This window comes from Aedes aegypti, chromosome 3 (genome assembly GCF_002204515.2).
Source record: "Aedes aegypti strain LVP_AGWG chromosome 3, AaegL5.0 Primary Assembly, whole genome shotgun sequence".
In the NCBI taxonomy this organism is placed as follows: Eukaryota; Metazoa; Arthropoda; class Insecta; order Diptera; family Culicidae; genus Aedes; species Aedes aegypti.
Genome location: NC_035109.1, coordinates 34,507,693 through 34,528,892, shown reverse-complemented (window position 1 = coordinate 34,528,892; position 21,200 = coordinate 34,507,693). Strand labels below are relative to the sequence as shown.

Here is a 21,200-nt window from a genome sequence, read left to right as displayed (position 1 = left end):
TATCTTCCTGAAATCGTCACACAGTTTTGCACATCATCCATCGCAACTCTTATCAGTCTTGTGATCTTCCCGAGAAAGCTGTTCTCTCCGATACTATCGCATACCGCATTGAGATCGATTAAAAGTTGGTATGTTCTACTTATTCACGGCATTTGTGAACTAAAATGATGATCGCTCGATAGTTCTCACACTGCAACTTGACGCCTTTCTTGTAGATGGGTCATATAAACCTTGCATTTTACTTCTCCGACAGATATTCTGATTCACAGATTGTGCTTAGATTGCATCCAGCTCAGACAAACGACCAACTTCTTCGGGCCCATCTTGAAGAGTTCAGCATAGATACCATCTTAACCAACTGCTTTATTATACTTGAGCTGTTAAATAGCTTCCTCAAGCTTCTCCTGCGTTTCTTGAGAATGATACAGTGGTTCCATCTCCTCGCAGTCCGCTTCATCCAGCTGAAAAAAGCGGGTCTGCTGTTGCCGTTTCCAATCTTAATTTTCCACGTTCTGCTGGAGTCCCTTGATGCAGCATGACCGTCCATGCTGGATATTCTCCTCCAGAATCTGTCAACACTTCTCGTCGATCCACTCGACTTCGACCACTTGACTCCGTTTCACGTACCCGAAGTTTTTTTTTTGTATAATAAAAAAAACTTGTTTTATTGAACTTGAAGCATACATTACATTACAAACTTATACTATATCTATAATGGTCCAAACTTCGAATTTCTTCATTTGTTTCAAATACATATTGTACGTAATTTGAGATTTGTTTCATTGCTTCTATTCTCTCTGCCCTATTAAGAAAAACTAATGAAGGATAACCACATATTTAATGATTTTTGTTTCGAAATTTTTGTCTATTGATTCTTCGCAATTTTGCTAACGTGTACTGCCATAATGGTCTGATTTTCTAACATTCAAAAAATTTGTGTACTAAAGTCTCATTTACAACATTACAAGCTAGACAATACGGCGATGAGACTCTTTTTTGCCGATAAAGCAGTTCTCTCGTAGCAATCTTTTCGTGGACAAAAAGATACCAGACTGACTTTTGGCCAGAGCTTAGGTTTCTGTCATTGATATTCTTGAAAATATTCAAACAACATTGATTTTGATGCTCTCGGATTACCTAAGCTATTGGAAGAAAATCAAGCATTATCTTATAAATTTCAGACGACATTAAAGAATTTCGATCGTCAGATCTTATTCTCCGAAGTTCTAAAATTGCCTTATTAAGATATGAGAAGATAGTAGGGATTTCATTCATTGGAGTGTCGTTGATGAAGCTATTCAGTTCTGTTAAATTGCTGTCCCTGGTAAAATGTATTTTATTAATGAAAAGTGATCTGCATTTCAACTCAGGATGATGAAGATTCATTCCACCGTTTATCTTTGTTAGCGTTATTTCATTAAAAGCAACAATTATTGGATGTCCTTGCCATATATACTGACGAATCTATTGTATTATTCTTTTGCACGTATTTGCCTGCATTGGAATAATTGATCCAATATACCAGATTTTAGAAAGAACAAACATATTTAGGAATAATGTTTTCTGGAATAAATTCAATTGTCTAGTTTTATTCAACCATAGAAATCGGGAAAATTTGGTTAAGACTGTTTTCCAATTTTGTTCGATTATCCGATTAATTTAACACTTCAGTCGTCGCGCTGTTGTATTTTGTACAACATTGTCGAAAATACCTCGCTTTTCGTTCACAACTGCAGCGTGGTGGTTCTGACGGCAGCAAACCGCGCGACGACTGGAAGGTTAATCATAAAAGAGCACTCCAAGAATTTTCAATTCTTCGGAAATATTTAACCATGTTGGAATAGCTTCATTTGTGTTTTCACCTATTTTAATCGCTTTCATTTTTGCTAAATTCAGCTCGGCACCAGACGTTAAAGAAAACTTCTCAACTCTAGTGGAATTAAATGGTATAGTACTAAATTCGGTTTTTTCATCTACTTCTCAAATACTTATTTTATTAAGCTAATTTTGTTGTAATCTTCTACAATCACGAATACATCGTCAGCATAAGCAGTTACGAGGTAATAATTCCCGTTACAAATTCGTTGCAAATTTTGCAGCAATGGTTCTATATACAAAACAAACAGGTGCATACTTATTGGATCACCCTGTTTTACAGAGCATCCTAATTTTATGTCTTCTGTAAATTTACCATTAATCGAAATTTTAGAATATGATATTGAAAAAAAATTCTTCATTAAATCAACAAATCTACGATTAATATTCATGTGTTCCAGAGTATTGAATAGAAATCCATGATTTACCCGGTCGAAAGCGTGTTTCATATCAAAAGAAATTAGTAAACCTTTTTTCCGTTTATATTTAAACATCGGTATTCTGTCTCTGATTGATAAAACTGCCTGAAATATGTTGTGCTTTGGATTTGAGCTTTTCTGGCATGATGTTAGCAAGAAAGGCATTAGTTCATTTAGTCTGTTTTTCAAAATTCTTGATAACATTTTATAATCGAAATTAGCTAACGTAATTGGTCTAATCGATTCTAGTGCATCAGATTTATTCTTTTTAGTTAAACTACATAACTTTTTACAAAATCTGGATTGATAATACCTTGGATTGCATAATTCAGTACGTAAGTAATTTGTACACCCTTAATTGGCCAGCATCTCATGTAAAACTCTTTGGTTAATCCGTCTAGCCCTGGAGATTTCTTGGAAGCACTCGAGCAAATTGCCTTATGCACTTCATCAATCGTAACTCTGATCATTAGATTTTCGTTAATATTGCAATTATCTGGAATTATTTTATTTGGCAAAAAGTTTTCATCATATTCTCTATCATTATCTTGAAATAGTTCTGTAAAATGTGTTTTGATTGCCAACTCCACTTGCTGCTCCACTATTATTCCCACGTATCATGGAATTGACAACTTTGGATTATTTTTTTCAATAGTGGACTAACTCCATTTCCACTCGTAGAATCTTCACCAGAAACAATGGAATTGAAATCTCCTCCGATTATTAGCGAGTCACAAGGCCTGTTCAAATAAAACGGTAGTATCAGCCTAAAGAAATTTTCTCTTGCTCTTCGATTTTGGCTTCCGGAAGGAGCAGCATAAACCGAACAAATTAAAACATCGTTATCAAGCAAAACGGTCGTTATTCTTGTATCAAGACTTTTATCAAAAGGTTTAAATTTGATATTCTCTTTTAACATTATGGCAGTACCACGTCGCAAATGATCAATATTATATACACCCAACCTCTTTTTACGACCATTATCACGACCCCCTGAAAAGAGGTTTGAGTGTATAACTTTGTATCCAGCAAAATCGAAATGTTGTCCATGAACTTCCTGGAGTAAAACTATATCCAGCTCCATCACTCTTAAAAAGATTTCATGGCATCAATTTTCGTCTGATTGGAATATCCGTTCAAATTTATACTACCTATATTGTACGTCAAAAAATCCATAAGTTCAAGTGAATTATTATCTATGCTCATTTTGTATCGAATCTTGGCCAATCATTATTACATCTTGTAATGCTCGACTAGCCCCGTGGCTATACCCTCTCAGGGTCGGCGATGGCTTGCTGGAAGAGGTCTCACCAGAATCAAACAACTGAACAACAAGGTGAAAACAGCACAAAGTGGAGAACCAAACGAGACAAGTGGTTTGAAAGGCTCAGGTTTGAAAAATAATCGTAACAGAAAAATATAGCTTAACCATACATATTTTATTTAAACGTACAAATTACATGCTTCTTTAATTTTGATTGAGCTCGGTGCGGCCGTTACTGGAACGTTGGGGCCCTTGCTACTCTTTGAATAATGGTAAGGAGGAGGAGGAGGATTTGTCATACCTTTTCATGCGGCTTGTTCGATGGCTTGTCTGATGGAGTCGGCGACTTGGCGCTGGCCGATACCTTGCTGACGATACAGACCGGGTTTACCGAAGGGGGGGGTCTGAATGCCCAAAAGCGCTCCTTGTGGATGGCTGAGCAACGTGGGTGTCCTGGTTATTGGTGGTATTGGCTTCCGGCCTTAATTCGTCCTCGAGCTGATCGGCTCCACCGGGTCTTGGATGTGGTCGTTTAGGCTCTCACGGTTGGCTTGGCTCGTCATGGATTTTGAAGGGATTCTCGGTGCCCGCTGACGGATGCGGTACGCATTGGTCCGGTATCCTCGGTAAGCGGGCGCGAAACCACACAACCTTACCGGGTCCTAACCTCAGTAACGAGCGTATGCGCAATCTCGCCGCGTGTGACCCAGCGAAATTGGCGATGGGTACTCACTGGTCACCGGCACGGGTATTTCGTCAAGGGTGGTTCTTACTGTCGTCAAAATGGTCCAAATGCCCGCTGGCGGACGCGGAACGCATCGGTTAAGGGTCCTCAGTAAGCGGGCGCGAAACCACACAACCTTACCGGGTCTCAACCTCAGAGACGAGCGCTTCGGCGATCACGCCACGTGTGGCGCAGCGAAATTGGCTATGGGTACTCGCTGGCCACCGGCACTTGACCTTGATCTGGTGTCTGGATCCGTCTGGTGGCACAAATTGTTCCCGTAAACGTGGGAAACCTGTTGTCCTCGATCACACGCGGAACCACTTTCGAAGGTGTTGAACCGGCCACAGTACTTCACACGCCACTTTTGGTGATCTCGAAGCACACTTCTTTCCGGGTTGACGGACCGAACTAGACCTCCGTCTGCTCTCGTTCTCTATTCTCTCCTCCTCCCTTACCATCCTCCTCCTTTTTCTTGATGACTATTGTGGGTACTATTGCTACCGGAACTAGTGTTGTCGCATGTGTTTTAGATCCCCTTTAGGTAGTTATTTTATAGCATGAAGCGTTAGCAAGTATTTTTGGTGAGGGGTATAATTCCCTTTGATGCCTAACTTTTATATAATTCAAATCTAATTTTAAATATTCTTTTGAGCCTATTTTTAGGTAATTTAATCTACTAACAATTAACAGTTCCCTAAACCTATATGTTTTGGTTGTATCCACATTGTGACTGTGTATATTAACGGTAACAATCTAATTTTTCCTACGCGGCCTAAGTTTGCCTCTGTCTTCATCTGTTGTGTCTGGATCGGATAACTTATGCTTCGCTTGTATCTTTTCGGTTTTGTTAGTTGTGTTAGTAGTCATTCCTTGAATAATTTGCTCGTTAGAATTTTGTTCTGTATTAGTGTCATCTGAGCTTTCCTGAGAATCCAACTCCATCACACCCGCTAGTGTTAGTTTTTCTATGGGTATTGTTTGTGACCCTTCCATATCGCTTTTCTGTGCATTGTTCACCGATCGTAATTCACTTGAGTTCGTTTGCTTGTTATCTACTGCGCATTGTTCTTTTCCCGAATTCCTAACCTTCGTATTTCCGGTCATCATACTACTACCAGTCACCTGTACACTACTTCCAGATTTTTCGTTTGGAGCTTCTACACCACACGCTTCTTCTTTTTCCTCCATCCTCTCCTGATATTTGCTTTTTTCTACGTTTTTCGTGCTAGTTGATACGATCTCGGCATACGACGTTCTTGCCCTTTCCATTCTGTTGTTAACGGATAGTCCCTCTTTTTCGCCTAATACCAGCTTATTTTCCGTGCATCCTCTTCCCCGGTGGGCCTTGTAGCCACAATGTCGGCACGTGGGCATTTGGTTTTTGCAGGTTATGTACGTTTCTTCACCATGCACTGTTATGTATGATGGAATAGCCTTCTGCAACTTGATTCTAACAACGCGAACACCATTATCTTTGTTTTTAAAGAAAACCTTCTCATTCCACTTGAAATCCCGAATTGAAATAATTTCACCGTATTGCGACATCCACTCCACAATCAACTTGTTATCCATCTTTGGTGGCAGATCATGGATTTTGACATCAGTTCCACCATCATCCATGCAGAGCGAGATTTGATACCGTTTCTTATCAACTTCGATGAACTGTTTTTTGTCATGTTTATTGACCGTATTGATAGCCAACTCCATGCTGGCACACTCTACAATTAGAGCAAACTTCGAATTACTGAGTTGAATTGAATCGACATCATCGTACCCCAGGTTTAGCTTCTGGTGTACGAAGAGATGGGCTTCTTTTTGTTTCGGGAGTTTCGGGAGATTGCTGAAGTCAATCAAAAACGCATTTTTCCTGAAGACTCAGACACCACCACCGACTACACGGCAATCACACTGGTCGTTTTCCTTTTCACCACTCTCTATACAGAACGATCCGCACTGCTCAACAGTCGAAATGGAACTTCACGTTGGTCTCAACCGCATCGTAGATGACTACTGTCACTCGTGGTTGTGTGAAGTAGGAAGACCAGAGTTATGTTGAACGCTCCTTCCTGATTGTCAACTCATCGTTTTGCATCCCAAATCACAATGACACTTATTTAAAAGTTAAAATATGAGCAACTTATTTGTATATAGTAAATAATTATTCCATAAGTTTTTAAACTTTCAAAATAATCCATTTATTTAATTTTAAATTTATGTGTTCATCACCAAGTTAATAATAAATCTGTATTTATCTTCTTTTTTGCCAGATATAGCCCGGGACTCACAATCAACAATATCAAACAAGTGATCAATGAAACGATAGAAACCAATATTCGTAAGTAATTTGCTCTACAGCACAGAAGTCACGATTCTAATAGATCCTTACGAACATCAACAGTAAGAAAGCCTTCACCAACTCGCCTCCGAGAACTGATCCGCCAGATACGTGCAGCCCGAACAGCTGCCGAGGAGCGAGCCGTAGTCAACACAGAATGTGCCTATATCCGAAGTACCTTTCGCGAGACGGACTGCATATGGAAGTAAGTACTCTCTCCAAACCCATTTATGTTAAGATAGCTAGATATCAGGTGTTAGTTTCGATGGACTTATGGATGTTTGAAATAATGAACCAATCTAGATGTCGCAACATGGCCAAATTGCTCTACATTCACATGCTAGGCTACCCGGCCCACTTTGGACAGATGGAAACGCTAAAACTGGCGGCCAGTTCAAAATTCACTGACAAACGGATAGGGTACCTTGGTGCGATGTTGCTGCTGGACGAACGACAGGACGTCCACGTGCTGCTCACCAACTGTCTGAAGAAGTAAGTCATCCGCTAGAATTACTTATTTGAAAGAATGATTCTCGATTTCGCTATTGTCTTCTGAACAGTGACCTCAATAATTCGACGCAGTTCATCGTGGGGACGGCTCTCTGTACCCTGGCCGCGATCGCCTCACCCGAGATGGCCCGCGATCTGTCACACGAGATAGAACGTCTGATCGCGTCCTCCAATGCGTTTCTTCGCAAGAAAGCTATCCTGTGTGCCTTTCGGATGGTCCGCCGAGTGCCTGAACTGATGGAGGAGTATATACCCAAGTGCTCACACTTTTTAAACGATAAGAATCACGGAATCCTCATATCGACAATCACTTTGGTTACGGAGATGTGTGAGCAAAGTCCAGTGGTGCTCAACTACTTCAAATCTTCGATCCCGACGTTGGTGCGGACGTTGAAAACTCTGATCGTGAGTGGCTACTCGCCGGAACATGTCGTGAACGGAGTGAGTGATCCCTTCCTGCAGGTTAAGATCCTTCGGTTACTGAGGATCTTGGGTCACGGTGATACCGCTCAGTCGGAGATTATGAACGACGTGTTGGCACAGGTTGCGACCAATACGGAGACAAACAAGAATGCAGGGAACGCGATCCTCTACGAAACCGTGCTGACGATCATGAACGTTGAGTGAGTTCTCGTTTAATGCTATCTTCATAGATGATAAGAACATATAATCCTTTTCACTTGATAGATCAGAAAACAGCCTCCGAGTTCTAGCCGTCAACATTCTGGGTCGATTCCTGCTCAACAGTGATAAGAACATCCGCTTCGTGGGACTCTTGACGCTGGTCCGAACCGTTCAGCGAGACATGACCGCAGTGCAGCGACATCGTATCACAATCCTCGAGTGCCTTACCGATTCGGACAGTTCGATACAGAAATGTGCCATGGAACTTTCGTTCACGTTGGTCAACTCGCAGAACATTGAAACTATCGTACGGGAATTGCTCAAATATCTGGAAACGGCCGAAGCGGAGATGAAGGGTACCTGCAGCAGTAGGATTGTCCTGGCAGCAGAGATGTACTCACCCTCCATCCACTGGCATCTGGACGTGCTGCTCAAGGTGTTGACCATTGTAAGTATCGAAGTTAAAATTTAGGCCTCAACAATACATTAACAAACTTTCAAATTTTAAGTCTGGCAACAACATCCGAGACGACGTGATAGCCTCAACAATTCAGCTCATATCCAACAGTCCCCCAAAAGAGCAGAGTTACATCAGTGGTAAAATGTGGAAATCTATCACCAACATGAACCAGCTGGAAAACCGCCAACCGCTCGTTCAAGTGGCCGTGTGGACCCTCGGCGAGTACGGTGAATCCGGTAGTTTCGATGGTAATGCTCTGTTGTTAAACCGATTATAAACGGAGCATCAAATATTACAACACGTGTCGTTTCCCAATGTTTCAGAAAACGAGCTGATTGACCACTACCGACAACTGCTGTGGGCTCCGCAGCTATCAATCACCACCAAACAGTACATCCTGGTTTCACTGGCGAAAATAAGCGTCCGTATGGAGCACTGCACCGCGTAAGTATCCACACTAGAGTAATACCCCTGGAATTTCAAATCTTGTACCCTTAATAATAGATTTCTAATCAACTAGAAATTTGAATGGAATAGCATAAGACATTCGAAGCTAAACAGCTTGACTCTAATTGATCACGCTTAAAAAAAACTGTCATACCACACTGCGCTGAACAATGAAAAAGGAACTTCTAGACATTCCCCAGAAGTTTCCTTCTAGGGTTCTTGAAAAAATTCTGTAGCATTAAGCAATTCCAAATTTGTTGGTGGTACAGTCCTATACCGTTGTATGAGGGTTGCATCCTTCCCGTCCGTTACAAAAGTCGAAGTTTTGCGATCAATCCTTGACTTTTAGACAAGATTGACGCATCCTCTAACAGTTGAGAGCTGTCCTGGCCACGTCCTTGCGAATGCTGAGGAATGGGAAGGAATGATTAATTGAACACCTACTTTAGAAAGATGCAGAGAACTTTACGGCCTCTCAGGTGTTGTGAAATGTTAATGGGATGGAAAAGGCCACAGGATACGTTTAGCAGACGTTCTGGCATCTATAAATAATATGTTGGCGTTGATTCATACACGCAGCGAACTGGACTATCGAAATTCATACTTTTTGCCTTATGAAAGATGGAACGATTATCGCAATACGAACGCTTTATGTATCGTTTTAGCATCACTCCATACCAAGGCGTCGATAGGCGCGGGGTGTACGTACGAGTCTATCGATAGCAAGGTCCTTGGTTCGATTCCAGGTTGCCGTGAAAACTATTTTTGTTTTCAAATTTCGGTTTCATAAGGCAAATTTATGAATTTCAACCCGATTCCTTGTGGCGAATTTTCATAAGGGGTTCCTATGTTTATCGATAGTCCATTTGCCTGAGTGTACTGGAACAAACTCACCGAATTCTGCATTTCAAATCTCACTGCAATTCAATGTTCAATCGACCGTCCAAATAAAATTTTCTAAACTCGGGGTGGTGTGAACGATCCTGATGGCTTGGGTAACTGTAGCAAAACGCGTGCCTGTAAAAATTGAATGTGGAGAAAAAAAAACAACGCAAGCTTAGGCTTCCGAATAGACCATTTCCGTCAGACCTAACATACCGTTTTGACTCATATTCCGAACACTTAAGGCCAACAGTGACTACAAATGCATCTGAATGGCATAAAATAGCTACTTGTTTTTAATTATGAATCGTGGTTTACGGCTAACCAGCCGAGTGGAAGTTTAACAACTACCGAAAAGCTAAACATGACACGTCTTCTCAGTGAGAATTGAACTCACGACTCCCCGATCTTTAGTTGGGGCGCGTTGCCACGTGATTATTGAGCTGAAATAGAATTCAGGTTAACTTCTGCGTTCATGAGTCCTCTCATGACGTAGTGGTAACGCGCCCCAACTAGAGATCGGGGAGTCGTGAGTTCGATTCTCACTGAGAAGACGTGTAACTTTTTCGCAAATCTTCACATCAATTTGTCCATCTAATCCAGTTGCAAATTATATGTAATGTTTAGCTTTTCGATAGTTGATAAATTAGCTGATATTTGTGTAAATTTTCATTTCTTCGCAAAGTCTAACTATTAGCTATTGGGTGTACCGATAATAATGTTGATTTAATTAGTTTTAGTATTGTTTTTACGTAAAAGTATGGAACAACATTTTGATTCAAATGCCGAACACTGTGTTAATTCTGTCTCATATTCCGAACACCTCGATTCAAATTCCGTACAACACGAATAAATCGTATTCAAATGAATAATTTCGCAAATAAATTTATCTGAGCTTGTTCTACTGGTCTCAAACTAGATAATCACCACTACTCCCGCGGTATAAATTACATTGGGGACGTTAAAATTGAATTACATTTGACTGCCATTTCCTTGTTATTTGGTGACATATTTCAGCGAAACATTTCAATAGGATCGTTATACAAAAACCGAGTGTTCGGAATATGAGTTTGTTCGGAATTTGAGACAAAACTGTACCTGTTTTATATTTTTCCTCTTTCGAGGATTTGTTACTAACATTTTTGTTGGTATTTTTTCTTTCCATGTATTCTTCAATTTTTAATAAATTTTCAAAATTTGGTATTTTCACCACTTTTTGAGACATGCGGAACGAAAATGGTAACTCTAACGGTGGTGAAATTGTTTTTCACCACTGCAGAAAACTGTCACAGAAGTTCGAAAGCAGATAACCCTATGCTCAGCTGTTATTTACGTTTGAAATGTCAAAAAACGAAAATATCCAGAATCAAAACGAGCAGCTTCGGTGACCCGCCGTCAGGATTTTCTAATTTTCTGGAGGCACAAATCCCTAATCACATCACTTCAGAAGCTAAGTTTGTCCCAGCCAATGTGTTATTATACCCGATTTGTAGGATTCCAGGTGTAGTGGCAATGACGGATTTGCAGCCTAAGATCCCGCCGAGATTAAGCTGGGCTGGGTACCGAGCGGTACTAGTGACCAAAAGTCCTCTACCCTAGCAAACTACCCTAGCAAATTCAATGAAACACATTTCTCCACCTATCTGTGCAATGAACAGTGAAAACCTCCGGTGTTAGTTGTACATTCCGTTAGTTGACAACCGATCGACTGGAGTCACTGGAGTGATAAGCAATCAGTCATACCACTACAGCCGACAAGCAGTGTTTTCTATCAGAATGACCGTTTGATGCACGGATATTATTCCGGTGTAGAGATGATCCGGGTAATATGGGCCACCTAAGAAAAACGTGATGTAATGCATTGAAAATAGCAAAAGCTATCGTTTGAACAGAGACATGTCCCTCACTGAAAAAAATCCACACGCTTGATCCGTGTGTTTAAAATTATGGATCAATTCATGAACGTCTCTGTCGATTTGTTGTGATTTTCTTACAAACTTCGTGTGTATTACACATTCAATTTTTAGTTTTGCTTCATGGACTGATTCATCAACCGACAACATAAATTCCATAGTTTTCCACATAAGTTCCTAAAGCTTTCCATTTCAAATTCGTATGCGTCAACCTATGGGTGCTATGAATCATCACCCAACACGGATTCAGTGTGTTTAACTTATGATTATCTTATGTCATGATCATCATGTTCAAGTTGGTCGATTTGAAATCGATGAGCTTGCTGTCGATTTCCGTGTTCCAAATTTCTAAATTATTAGTGATCAACCCATAGCGAACTAAATTGCGGATGGACCTCGTGTCATCATCATGTGCCAAAGAGAAGAGGCAAATTCTGAAGCTGAAAGTGTTAGAGGAAATTTTGCGGATTCGTTTTTCTTTCTATTAGTGAAGATGTCCGAGTGAATATGAAGAGTTCATTCTAATTTTCTATATATAAAATGCATTACTTCCAGCATTGGATATAATGTATGATGTTAGAGAAAAATCGGATTCCACTAACAGATTTTCCTAGCTTTCAGCTTCGAATAAAATGAAATATGCTAATCCCGGGCTTCCCAAATTATGGATTTGCGGCGCCCCGCTTGTTGCTGACTCACTTGTTTGAAAAAAAAAAAACATTCAAGTGAGCTTGCAACAAGCAGAGGAGCCTCGAATCCATATTTTGGGGAGCAAGATTTCTTCTATCAAATTTCTTCTTTCAGTCTCATGACATCCATGTTTTATCACACATGACTATCTAAAGCCACTACATTTCGAATTCAATAAGCAAATCAGTTGGTTTTCAAGATTTAATATTTAGACATTCATGTTTGTTTCTCATGACAACCTAATGTTGATACACATGTTATTATACCGTGAAGTCAATGACGAAATCCATATGGCTAACACACTCAAGTCATGTGGTTTTCCTCATTGCGCAAATCTATAAGTAAAACACACGACCTTGGCGTGTAGATTTTTCTCAGTGCTTGCAATTGCCCAAAATGTTATGGCTGATAAGGTAATCTAGAATGCCGTGAAAAGTGTACTGCAATCTGTCAAACTTGGGTACCTTTTGCATAGGCCTATTCAAATGACGTCTCAAATCAGCTGATCGGGAAGCACTTTGACATTTCTTCAATGAAAATGACAGGCCCGTGTTAGCACCGGTCCTCCACCGATGTAAACAAATGCATAGACGGATCTGTCACATGAAAAGGCCTATTACCGAGGGACCAAATGCAGTACTAAAAGTGGTACCCAATCTGAGTCCGAGTGGGACGGACCTGGTTTGACTTGTACTATAAAATGTTATCTTCCATCCGTCTATGCATTTGTTTACATCGGTGGAAGACCGGTGCATACACGAGGCTGTCATTTTCATAGAAGAACTGTCAAAGAGCTTCCCGATCAGCTGTTTTGGAATGTCATGTGAATAAGCCTATGAAATTTTCAAAATTCTTTAGAAATAACTAGAATTTCAACATGTAATTTTGAGTGATGTTTCCAATAACGATTTCAAAAGCAGTAACGATTTGACTAAAGTGATTTTTTTTCGTTTTTTTTTTAATTTGCATAACTAAATAAATTGAAGAAATAACTTCATGGTAGGTTTTGACAAGATGAACAAGTTTGCTGAAGACAGTTTTTGTGTAGAGCTATTGGATTTTAGGATAAATAGTTTTGAATTTTTCGTCAAAAATTTCACTTTATTTCAATTGTTATTACTATTAAATCACAGCAAATCGATATGAACGTTCATGCATCATTCAAGACCATCGTCGATTTTAATTGTCTCGAAATAAATGCGTCTATCCAAAGCTATTTGGGTAAAAAACACTTCCAAGCATTTTGGAAAATACATGCAACAATAAAACGAAATTCGAAGCGATGACATATTGTATTTTCGACAGGAAGGTTATTGTAAAAGTGCAGTGAAACCGTTTTAGCAGAAATTTCGCTTTAAGGCAAACAGTGTTAAGATATTAAATTTTTCGTTGTCTTTTAATTAAACAATATTTAGAGTGTAATCAAAAATTTCTATTTCGGCCCAACATTGTTTGCTGGGCTTCTACAATCAAATTCATGTAGAAATAACTACATGTCACCGGGTCAAATTTTGATTTATTAAAAAAAGAGTTAAAAATAGCGTTTTTCGAGATTTTTCTTGAGTAAAACAAATTTTGAGTGTAATTAAAAAACTTTATTTCAACCCAAGCATGTGAATTTTTGTTCCGGAACTATTTTTTTTTTACCAAGAAAACCATAATTTCTCACCTTAAATATCGTTACATTGTGCCACAAATCCGTACCAGATAACACTAACAAGTATATTTTTTTCTAATATTGGACTGACCAAGGTCCAACGTAACGTATCTTAGGGGTTGTCCATAAATGAGTAGCATTTAGGGCGGAGGGGGTTTCCGGAATTTGTAACGATGTGTTAAGAGGGAGCGGGAGGGTGGTTGTAACATTTTGAATCAACACAGTGTGGACAAAAGTATAATGCCAAACTTGTCAAATGTACAATGTTTGTAGTCATAAATAGGGTAAGTGATGGCTTCGGCACCCTGAGGGTATTTTCGGCAGCACTAACTTATCGTCCTTGTTAAATTTATCTACGGAACCAGAGTTAACTTCACTGTACTCAACATATTCCTTGAACTATAATCTTCCATGTAAATCACATCTTTCACAAAAATATTACATAACATGGGTTTTATCGTTAAATGAAATAAATGCTTACGAAATTATCGTCATTCGTGAGCTGCCGAAATAAACAGCACAAGAACAGCTTACAAAAACTAACCACTTTAGAAGGTCCAATTCTCCGCTCCAATGCCGATTTTTTCACAACAGCTACGCACCGATCACTTATGCACTATTGAACTTTTGATTTGTATATAGAGCACTCGAAAATACTTAATTTTTATGCTTTAAAACACAAATTAAAATTAATGCACTTTGATTTCCTCGGCAATCACTTTTTATTACGGGAACAGGTTGCCAGAAAACCATATTCAATTACGGTGTGTTTATTATTCACGATTTAAATTCACAGAAAAATACGAACATGACTAATGAATTTATTAGAATTAGGCAACAAAGCATGCATTGGTTACAATTGAGCCTTTTAATACTTTCTTATTTGAAGATTGTAGTGCATAAACTTCAATATACTAAGAAACATATAAAATATACGTCTTTTAATAGTTGAACTTTTTTGGCAACACTCCTGTTGTTTTATAAGCAATCAGAGCATGATGTTTTTGTGTCAAGTCATAAGTGAATTGATTTGCAAAGAGGCTATTCTGATTTTCTCATACACTGAGAATAATAGGAACGCAACGCTTTCGTATTGCAATAGAGCGCTGCATATGGCGAGCCTAACCTCACTTATTTGACAGTTGCTGGTCCTGTTGTTTACGTTTCGGACTCGTTTTTTCCATCATTTTTTCATCTTCGCATTTCTATCACCAGCATGCTGATGGTGACGATTTTCCACGGTAGGAAAATAGAATAATACGATCCATGGTTATCTGCAGTGGATTTGACCTCTCCTCGCAGCAAACTTTCACGAAATTAAGAATGATTCGAAAAAAAAGTACTAAGTCCAAACTATAAACAACAGGACCAGTACCTGTCAAAATTGATGCGTGACGTCACAGTGCAGTGGAGTATAATCGTTCCATATTTCTTAAGGCAAAATGTATTAATTTCTATAGTCCAGTTGGTGAATTCCGGCGAACAATTTCCTCGAAGAGAAAAAATTTTCTCCCATTACTCACCAGCAAGAAAAATGTATTTTCTTCGAAGAAAATACACGCCGGAATTCGCCTACAGATCGCCGCGTGTAGAATTGATACGCAATAAGAACAAAAATCAAGAGAATCGTGTTCGACCATTCCCCCCTCCGCAACGGTCTTTGTATGAAAAAAAAATATTTTTGTGTTTGAGCCGCAACGTTTGAGCCTACTTCCCCTCCCTCTAGAGCGTTACGTAATTTATGGACGGCGCCTTACTCTGCACAAATTTAGTGGCGTTATGTATTCAATGTGACTCTCAGTTATTCTATTCATAACTGCAATGCTGTTCTCAGTGTAGTCTGTATTTTTCTGCATTGGCCCTTTCAACGAGTAGAACATAATGGGTGATATGAATAAAAAACTTTGAACTTTACTACATGTAGCATCTACTCAACAACAAAATCCACAAAGTTTACTACACTTTTGGTATGAATAAAAAAACTTTTCGAACATGTAGTACTTACTGCTTTCGAACATGACCCGACCAACCAGTCTTCATAATTCTTTATAGATCTTTGACCAACGATGGCGATCGCTAACGGTTCAAAACGAATCTATATCGATCGCTATCGAAAATCACTGACTGGTTGACCGGGGAGCAGTGACTGAAGCTGCACGTTAAGAAATTTCCATTCAGAGTGCAGAGTGATTCTGCACGTAAAGAACAATCTATTCAGAGTGACGCCTAAAATTAATACAATCTTATTATGAAGAAAATGCATGGAATCTAATCGATTACGCGACAATTTGCACAAATCATGAAGGTGCTGTTATTTGACAAAATTTGTAGTGTAATTTTGCGATTAGTCTGGTATTCTCTTTACTGCCCATATTCGCATAACAGTCCCATGTATATAGGAAACACCATAGAACATGGGACTGTTATGCGAATATGGGCAGTTTATGTCTATGATTTTATGATGATGGTACATCAAAGAATTTTCTGGGTGGTTTTCGGCCTTCGCCAACGCCAGTGATTGATGATTTTTTAAATACTAGCTTAACATCTATGAAGAGATCTTGAGATTACAGCTATCAAATTTGGAATAACATATTTTCTAGCACCAGTACTGAGATTCTGGTGAAATTGCGGTAGAATTTTGATGCTCCCCGTGTGTTTTCTTAACAGCATGTTGAATTCCGGAAGTTCTAAGTGTTTCTGCGATATTCTCGTTATTTTGGTGGGGTTTCTGATAGTATCCTTGGAATGTCTAGAACTTAGAATGTCGAGATTTTTATGGGAATTGGGTTGTTTAGTAAAGACAAATTCACAGTTTTTCGTAGCTTGATCGAAAGAGCGCATTTTTCTAGGTATAACACGATTTTATTGCACTTCATTATCCTAATGTTGATATTGTAAATGATTGAAAAAGATTTGAATTCGTCGACTCAATGACATTTCAATTCACATAATGACAGCTCGTCCTGAAGTAAAATTTGCCGAGGGGTGATTCAAAAGTGATTTCCATACTAATTTCATATTTGTTTTAAAAGTAGTTCCAGGTCACGGAAAGTTGTGAAACTTTGGATTCTAGTTTAATTTTTAACGTAGATTCAGAATATGCAAGAAACTGGATACCCCTAAACAAGCCAATTGTAGTGATTCCATTGGTAGTCGTTAGAATTCAATGAGGATCTCCCCTAAAACACCAGGGTTCCCTTTGAAATTATCAAAATTCTTGTCGATTTCACAAAAAATCCCATTGAAATCTATAAACTATTTACCGACATTCAAATCGTTTATATTAAAGCTTTGCTTTGAAATTCCAACGGAATCTTAAAGGTTTTTACAATAATTACTAAGATTGATTTTCAGAATTACAAATATTCACACAATAATTCGCAGGAATCCCACCGCAAACTCATAGATTCTTACAGAAATACCGTCTCAAAGATACCCACAGAATTCCAAGAGATTAATATTCGGAATCCCATTCCCACCCCAATCCTAGTGTTTTTACCAAATTCCTAATATTTACGCAATATTCCTAGAATGGTATTTAAACTTCCAGAATTATCATAAAAAATCCGACATCCCTATCGTAATCCCAAAGTTCCTACAAGAATTCCGGAATTCAAAAGGAAATCTGAGATGTCAGAGTTTACAAGTAAAATTCCAAATTACATTATAAATATCTGAATTCCTACCGACATCCTAAAATTCCTAGAAAATAACATAATTATCGTAATGCCAGAATTCACACGGATATTACAAATTGCTACTGCCGGTAATCTTACCGGAATCTCAGCTTTGGCGGGGCGAATGTTTTCGTAACCTCAGAATTCCTAAGCAAAACTCAAAATACCTTCCGAAATATCAAAACTCATATCGTTTTCCCATGATTTTTACTTAAAAGTAAATTATTCCATTCAATTCCGCAATCTCAAAGCATGTGTAGCAGCCTCTGAAGCTAACTACCAGTAGCTTTGTAGTAAATGCTACCTTTATTCATAGCAATGCGTTGTTTGTAGTATGTTCGAAAGGTGTAGAAAGGAAAATTACACAAACATGTTCCACTCGTGTTCCACATATGGCATTTACTACCGACAATGTAGTAAACTCAACTTTACTACATTTTATTCATACGGCCCAATGAGTGACGTTTAAATTCAGGCATTGTCAACAAATACGAAAAGTTACCAATACATAACCTAGTTTTTGTACAGTTTTGGATTGCCGGAGAGAACAATTTAGCTGCCGACAATAGTAATTGCATTGCCGATAAAAGAACAAGTGCCTCGTGACTTTGATGAGGAAAAATAGATGGTTTAGAGAACAAAATAGTGTTTTGTGCATAATAATTACTAAATAAATAGTGCTCAAATGTAGTTTAGGTGTCTCCTGCTAATTGTCTTGCTTCGTTGCTCTATATAATTGCCTTCTTCAAAGTTCAGCTGCTTAGGCTGCCGACAATACGTAAGTTCCCCTATTTATTATAATTTTGCGAGAATGAAGTTGTTGTAGTTTTATGATACCAACATAATAAATGTGGTTTTTTATTATGATTCTAATGAGAGAAGCATAACAAATTAACATTTGTGTCACATTCTACTCGATGGATCCTTAGTCATTCTCCTCATTAGTCAATATTATAACCATTTAAACAAAAGCTAACCTATCTGCATCAAAGCGTGGCTACGGCTCCTGTTACCCCGATGCCTGGTAACAGGAAAACCGTTGGATCACATCCGTAAGATTGATGCATCTATGCCAGATGGTTGATGACGCGGCATTAAACAAATATTTCCTGATGTGATACCACCACGACTGGACATGTCTTTGGTTCCCATATAAGTGCTAATGGGGTAAGCCCACCCATCGCGGCAAGATTACACGTCCTAGAGGAAGGACCATGGATTTAGTAGTTTCTACAATAAAATTCATTTCAGTGTATGATTTACCTTTGATTTGAAAAAGGCTGTTCTTCTAATTATTTCAGCAAAGAATAATTAATTAGGAACCCGCGATCATTTGGACAAATCTCGGGTCACATACTAAAGTAGTGACCATGTTAGCATCTGGTTGATTGAAATGTTACAAGAAATATTTTAGAGGTGAATTTTAAAACAATAAGAATTATTCACTTAAATGGTTCTAGATTATTTGTTTAACTTCTGCTCCACGCCCACAAATATCACTGCCATTCTACAGGGGAATGGGTGTTTCAGGGAAGGATGGCGATTAACACAAAATTTTCGGAATCTTCATACTGAAAATGTGCAATTAGGAGTGGGGCAGGTGGTTGAAAATGACCGATCTTTGAATTTTGTTATTAGTGGAATTTACTTATGCTTTCGGGGTAGTGACCCATAGAGTCAAGTTTTTCTGGACCCTTTGTTGGAAGCGTAAGTTTTTTTTACCCCGTAGTAGTGAGTTGTAGTAGAGTTGAACGTTTCCAACCGAAAACATAGTAAACAATACGCTTACTGTTTCTAAAGGATCAATTAGTAATAATTTTGGTTTAATAAAATGCAAAATTAATTCTATGGAGGAATCACATATTGACGACACACCTTTAAGATTTTTTTTTGAATCCTAACCATAGACTATACTTTTTTTTTGTTGTAACTGTGTTCATTTTATGGGAACGTAACTGTTGATAACAATTTCTGCACAATTGTGGAATACCTTAGGCGTCAACGGGTTACATTAACTTTGAGGATTGAACAATTTCGAAAAAAAGAATCTCGCATTTTCAGCTTTTAGAAAACCCATCCCTTATATAGGGAAGAGACACAATAGTTTTCCTAAAATATTAGAAAGTCAACAAGTTATAACATTTCTTGGTATAACGGGCAAAACGCCCTCTTCAATTACCAAGCATTACCGGAGCAATATTAACAGAATAGAATCGATTCTAAATGCAACTTATTTGTGATATCGGTCTCAGATGTGATATCAGAAAAATTGAAAATGCGACAGTTCGTTCTAACTTTCGATGTAATCAAATCAAGCGTTATCATGCGAAATAGAATAAAACAAAGAAACCGACAGTCTAACACAAAGTTTAACACAAAAAATGCAATAACTGTGGTATGATTATGATGTAAATCTAGGTAAATGTTTTCATTAATAATAGCAGATGATGCCGCAACAGCTGATATTTGTTCGATTTTTAGACAGTTGTCCGGTGCGGATTTCATCGGTGGGGGCATATAGCCCCGTTGTTGTGTGGCTGCTGTGCTATAGTAGGGCGTACCATCCCAATACTATGGGGCTTTTTTTGTGGATCTGTGATTTCGTTGATTTCAAATATCACGATAATACGTATTCTATACAATAATTTCGTCACCATGCAACTACTGTGTAAGTCTATGTAACTGGTGCAAAGATATTTCATTTTTTTCTTAGGAGGTGACGTATTATACCTACTTACCCTAACCTAGTCCTGGGTATATAGGAGTTAATCTAAAATCAATTACGCACACAGTCAAACCAAACCTACCAATTAAGCAAAAATCGTTAACCATGCGTCTCCATCACTTCGCTAACCGGAAACTCGTTCAATGACAAATAAATCCATTTTCGATGGAGAAACATGGTAATTCAACGTAGTTTTCCTATTTAATGATGTCATTTCTTTCCATTCGATTACAGTAACATCCAAAACATCATCAACGCCTTCCGGGTACATCTGAACATCGACCTGCAACAGAGGGCTGTTGAGTTCCACCAGCTGTTCACCAGTCACAACCACCTGAGGGCGGCATTGCTAGAGAAGATGCCCGTCCTGAAGATATCCGAACTGACCACATCGGAGTACAATTCCGACTTTGCCGGATCAGCGGAACCGACTTCGGCTTCGTCGCCCAGCGAAGAATCAACGCCTCAGAAGCAGGTTTCGGTGGGTGGTTTTTGAAGGGGTGTTAGAATATGATGCTTGACATCACTATCCTTTTCAGAATCAGGACATCCTCCTGGACTTGCTAGGAGATTCCTTTGGCAGTGGCTCTTCAACTAGTAATACGACGACCACTCCCAGCCCCTTGCAACAGTCCACACCGAACGAACCTCCGCCAGCAACCAATACGATTTTGGATCTGCTTGGCCTGGGAGGTATGGATCAATCCGGTTCCTTCACGGCGACAGTAAGTCCATTGCCCAGCGGATTCGGCAGCCCCACGGAGTACTCGGCCACGACGATTCTCGTTTACAGCCAGGACAATATAGACATACGGTTCATCGTGAAGAAGGAAGGCGACCACGCGGTCGTCACGGCCAAAACGACCAACAACTCGCTCAACATGCTCGAGAAGTTTATGCTGCAGGTTTGTTGATTCAGCTTTCGAAAGTTTTAAACCACAGTTTGAGGGCTTACATCTAACTCTGGACAATTTGAAAACATTACTAAACCA

General features: G+C 39.0%; 1 protein-coding gene across 8 annotated transcripts in view; it reads left to right on the top strand.

Annotated features, from left to right (window-relative positions):
- The window catches only part of LOC5566371 (AP-1 complex subunit gamma-1), a 179,880-nt gene that overhangs the window by 157,943 nt on the left and 737 nt on the right, over positions 1 to 21,200 (top strand). For all 8 annotated transcript variants that reach the window (XM_021854165.1, XM_021854164.1, XM_021854163.1 and 5 more), the window contains exons 3-11: positions 6,553 to 6,620; positions 6,684 to 6,825; positions 6,924 to 7,112; positions 7,181 to 7,753; positions 7,818 to 8,202; positions 8,264 to 8,462; positions 8,538 to 8,658; positions 20,443 to 20,689; positions 20,748 to 21,113. In XM_021854165.1, coding sequence (XP_021709857.1) covers positions 6,553 to 6,620; positions 6,684 to 6,825; positions 6,924 to 7,112; positions 7,181 to 7,753; positions 7,818 to 8,202; positions 8,264 to 8,462; positions 8,538 to 8,658; positions 20,443 to 20,689; positions 20,748 to 21,113 — 2,290 coding nt within the window. The remainder of the gene's footprint in view (positions 1 to 6,552; positions 6,621 to 6,683; positions 6,826 to 6,923; positions 7,113 to 7,180; positions 7,754 to 7,817; positions 8,203 to 8,263; positions 8,463 to 8,537; positions 8,659 to 20,442; positions 20,690 to 20,747; positions 21,114 to 21,200) is intronic.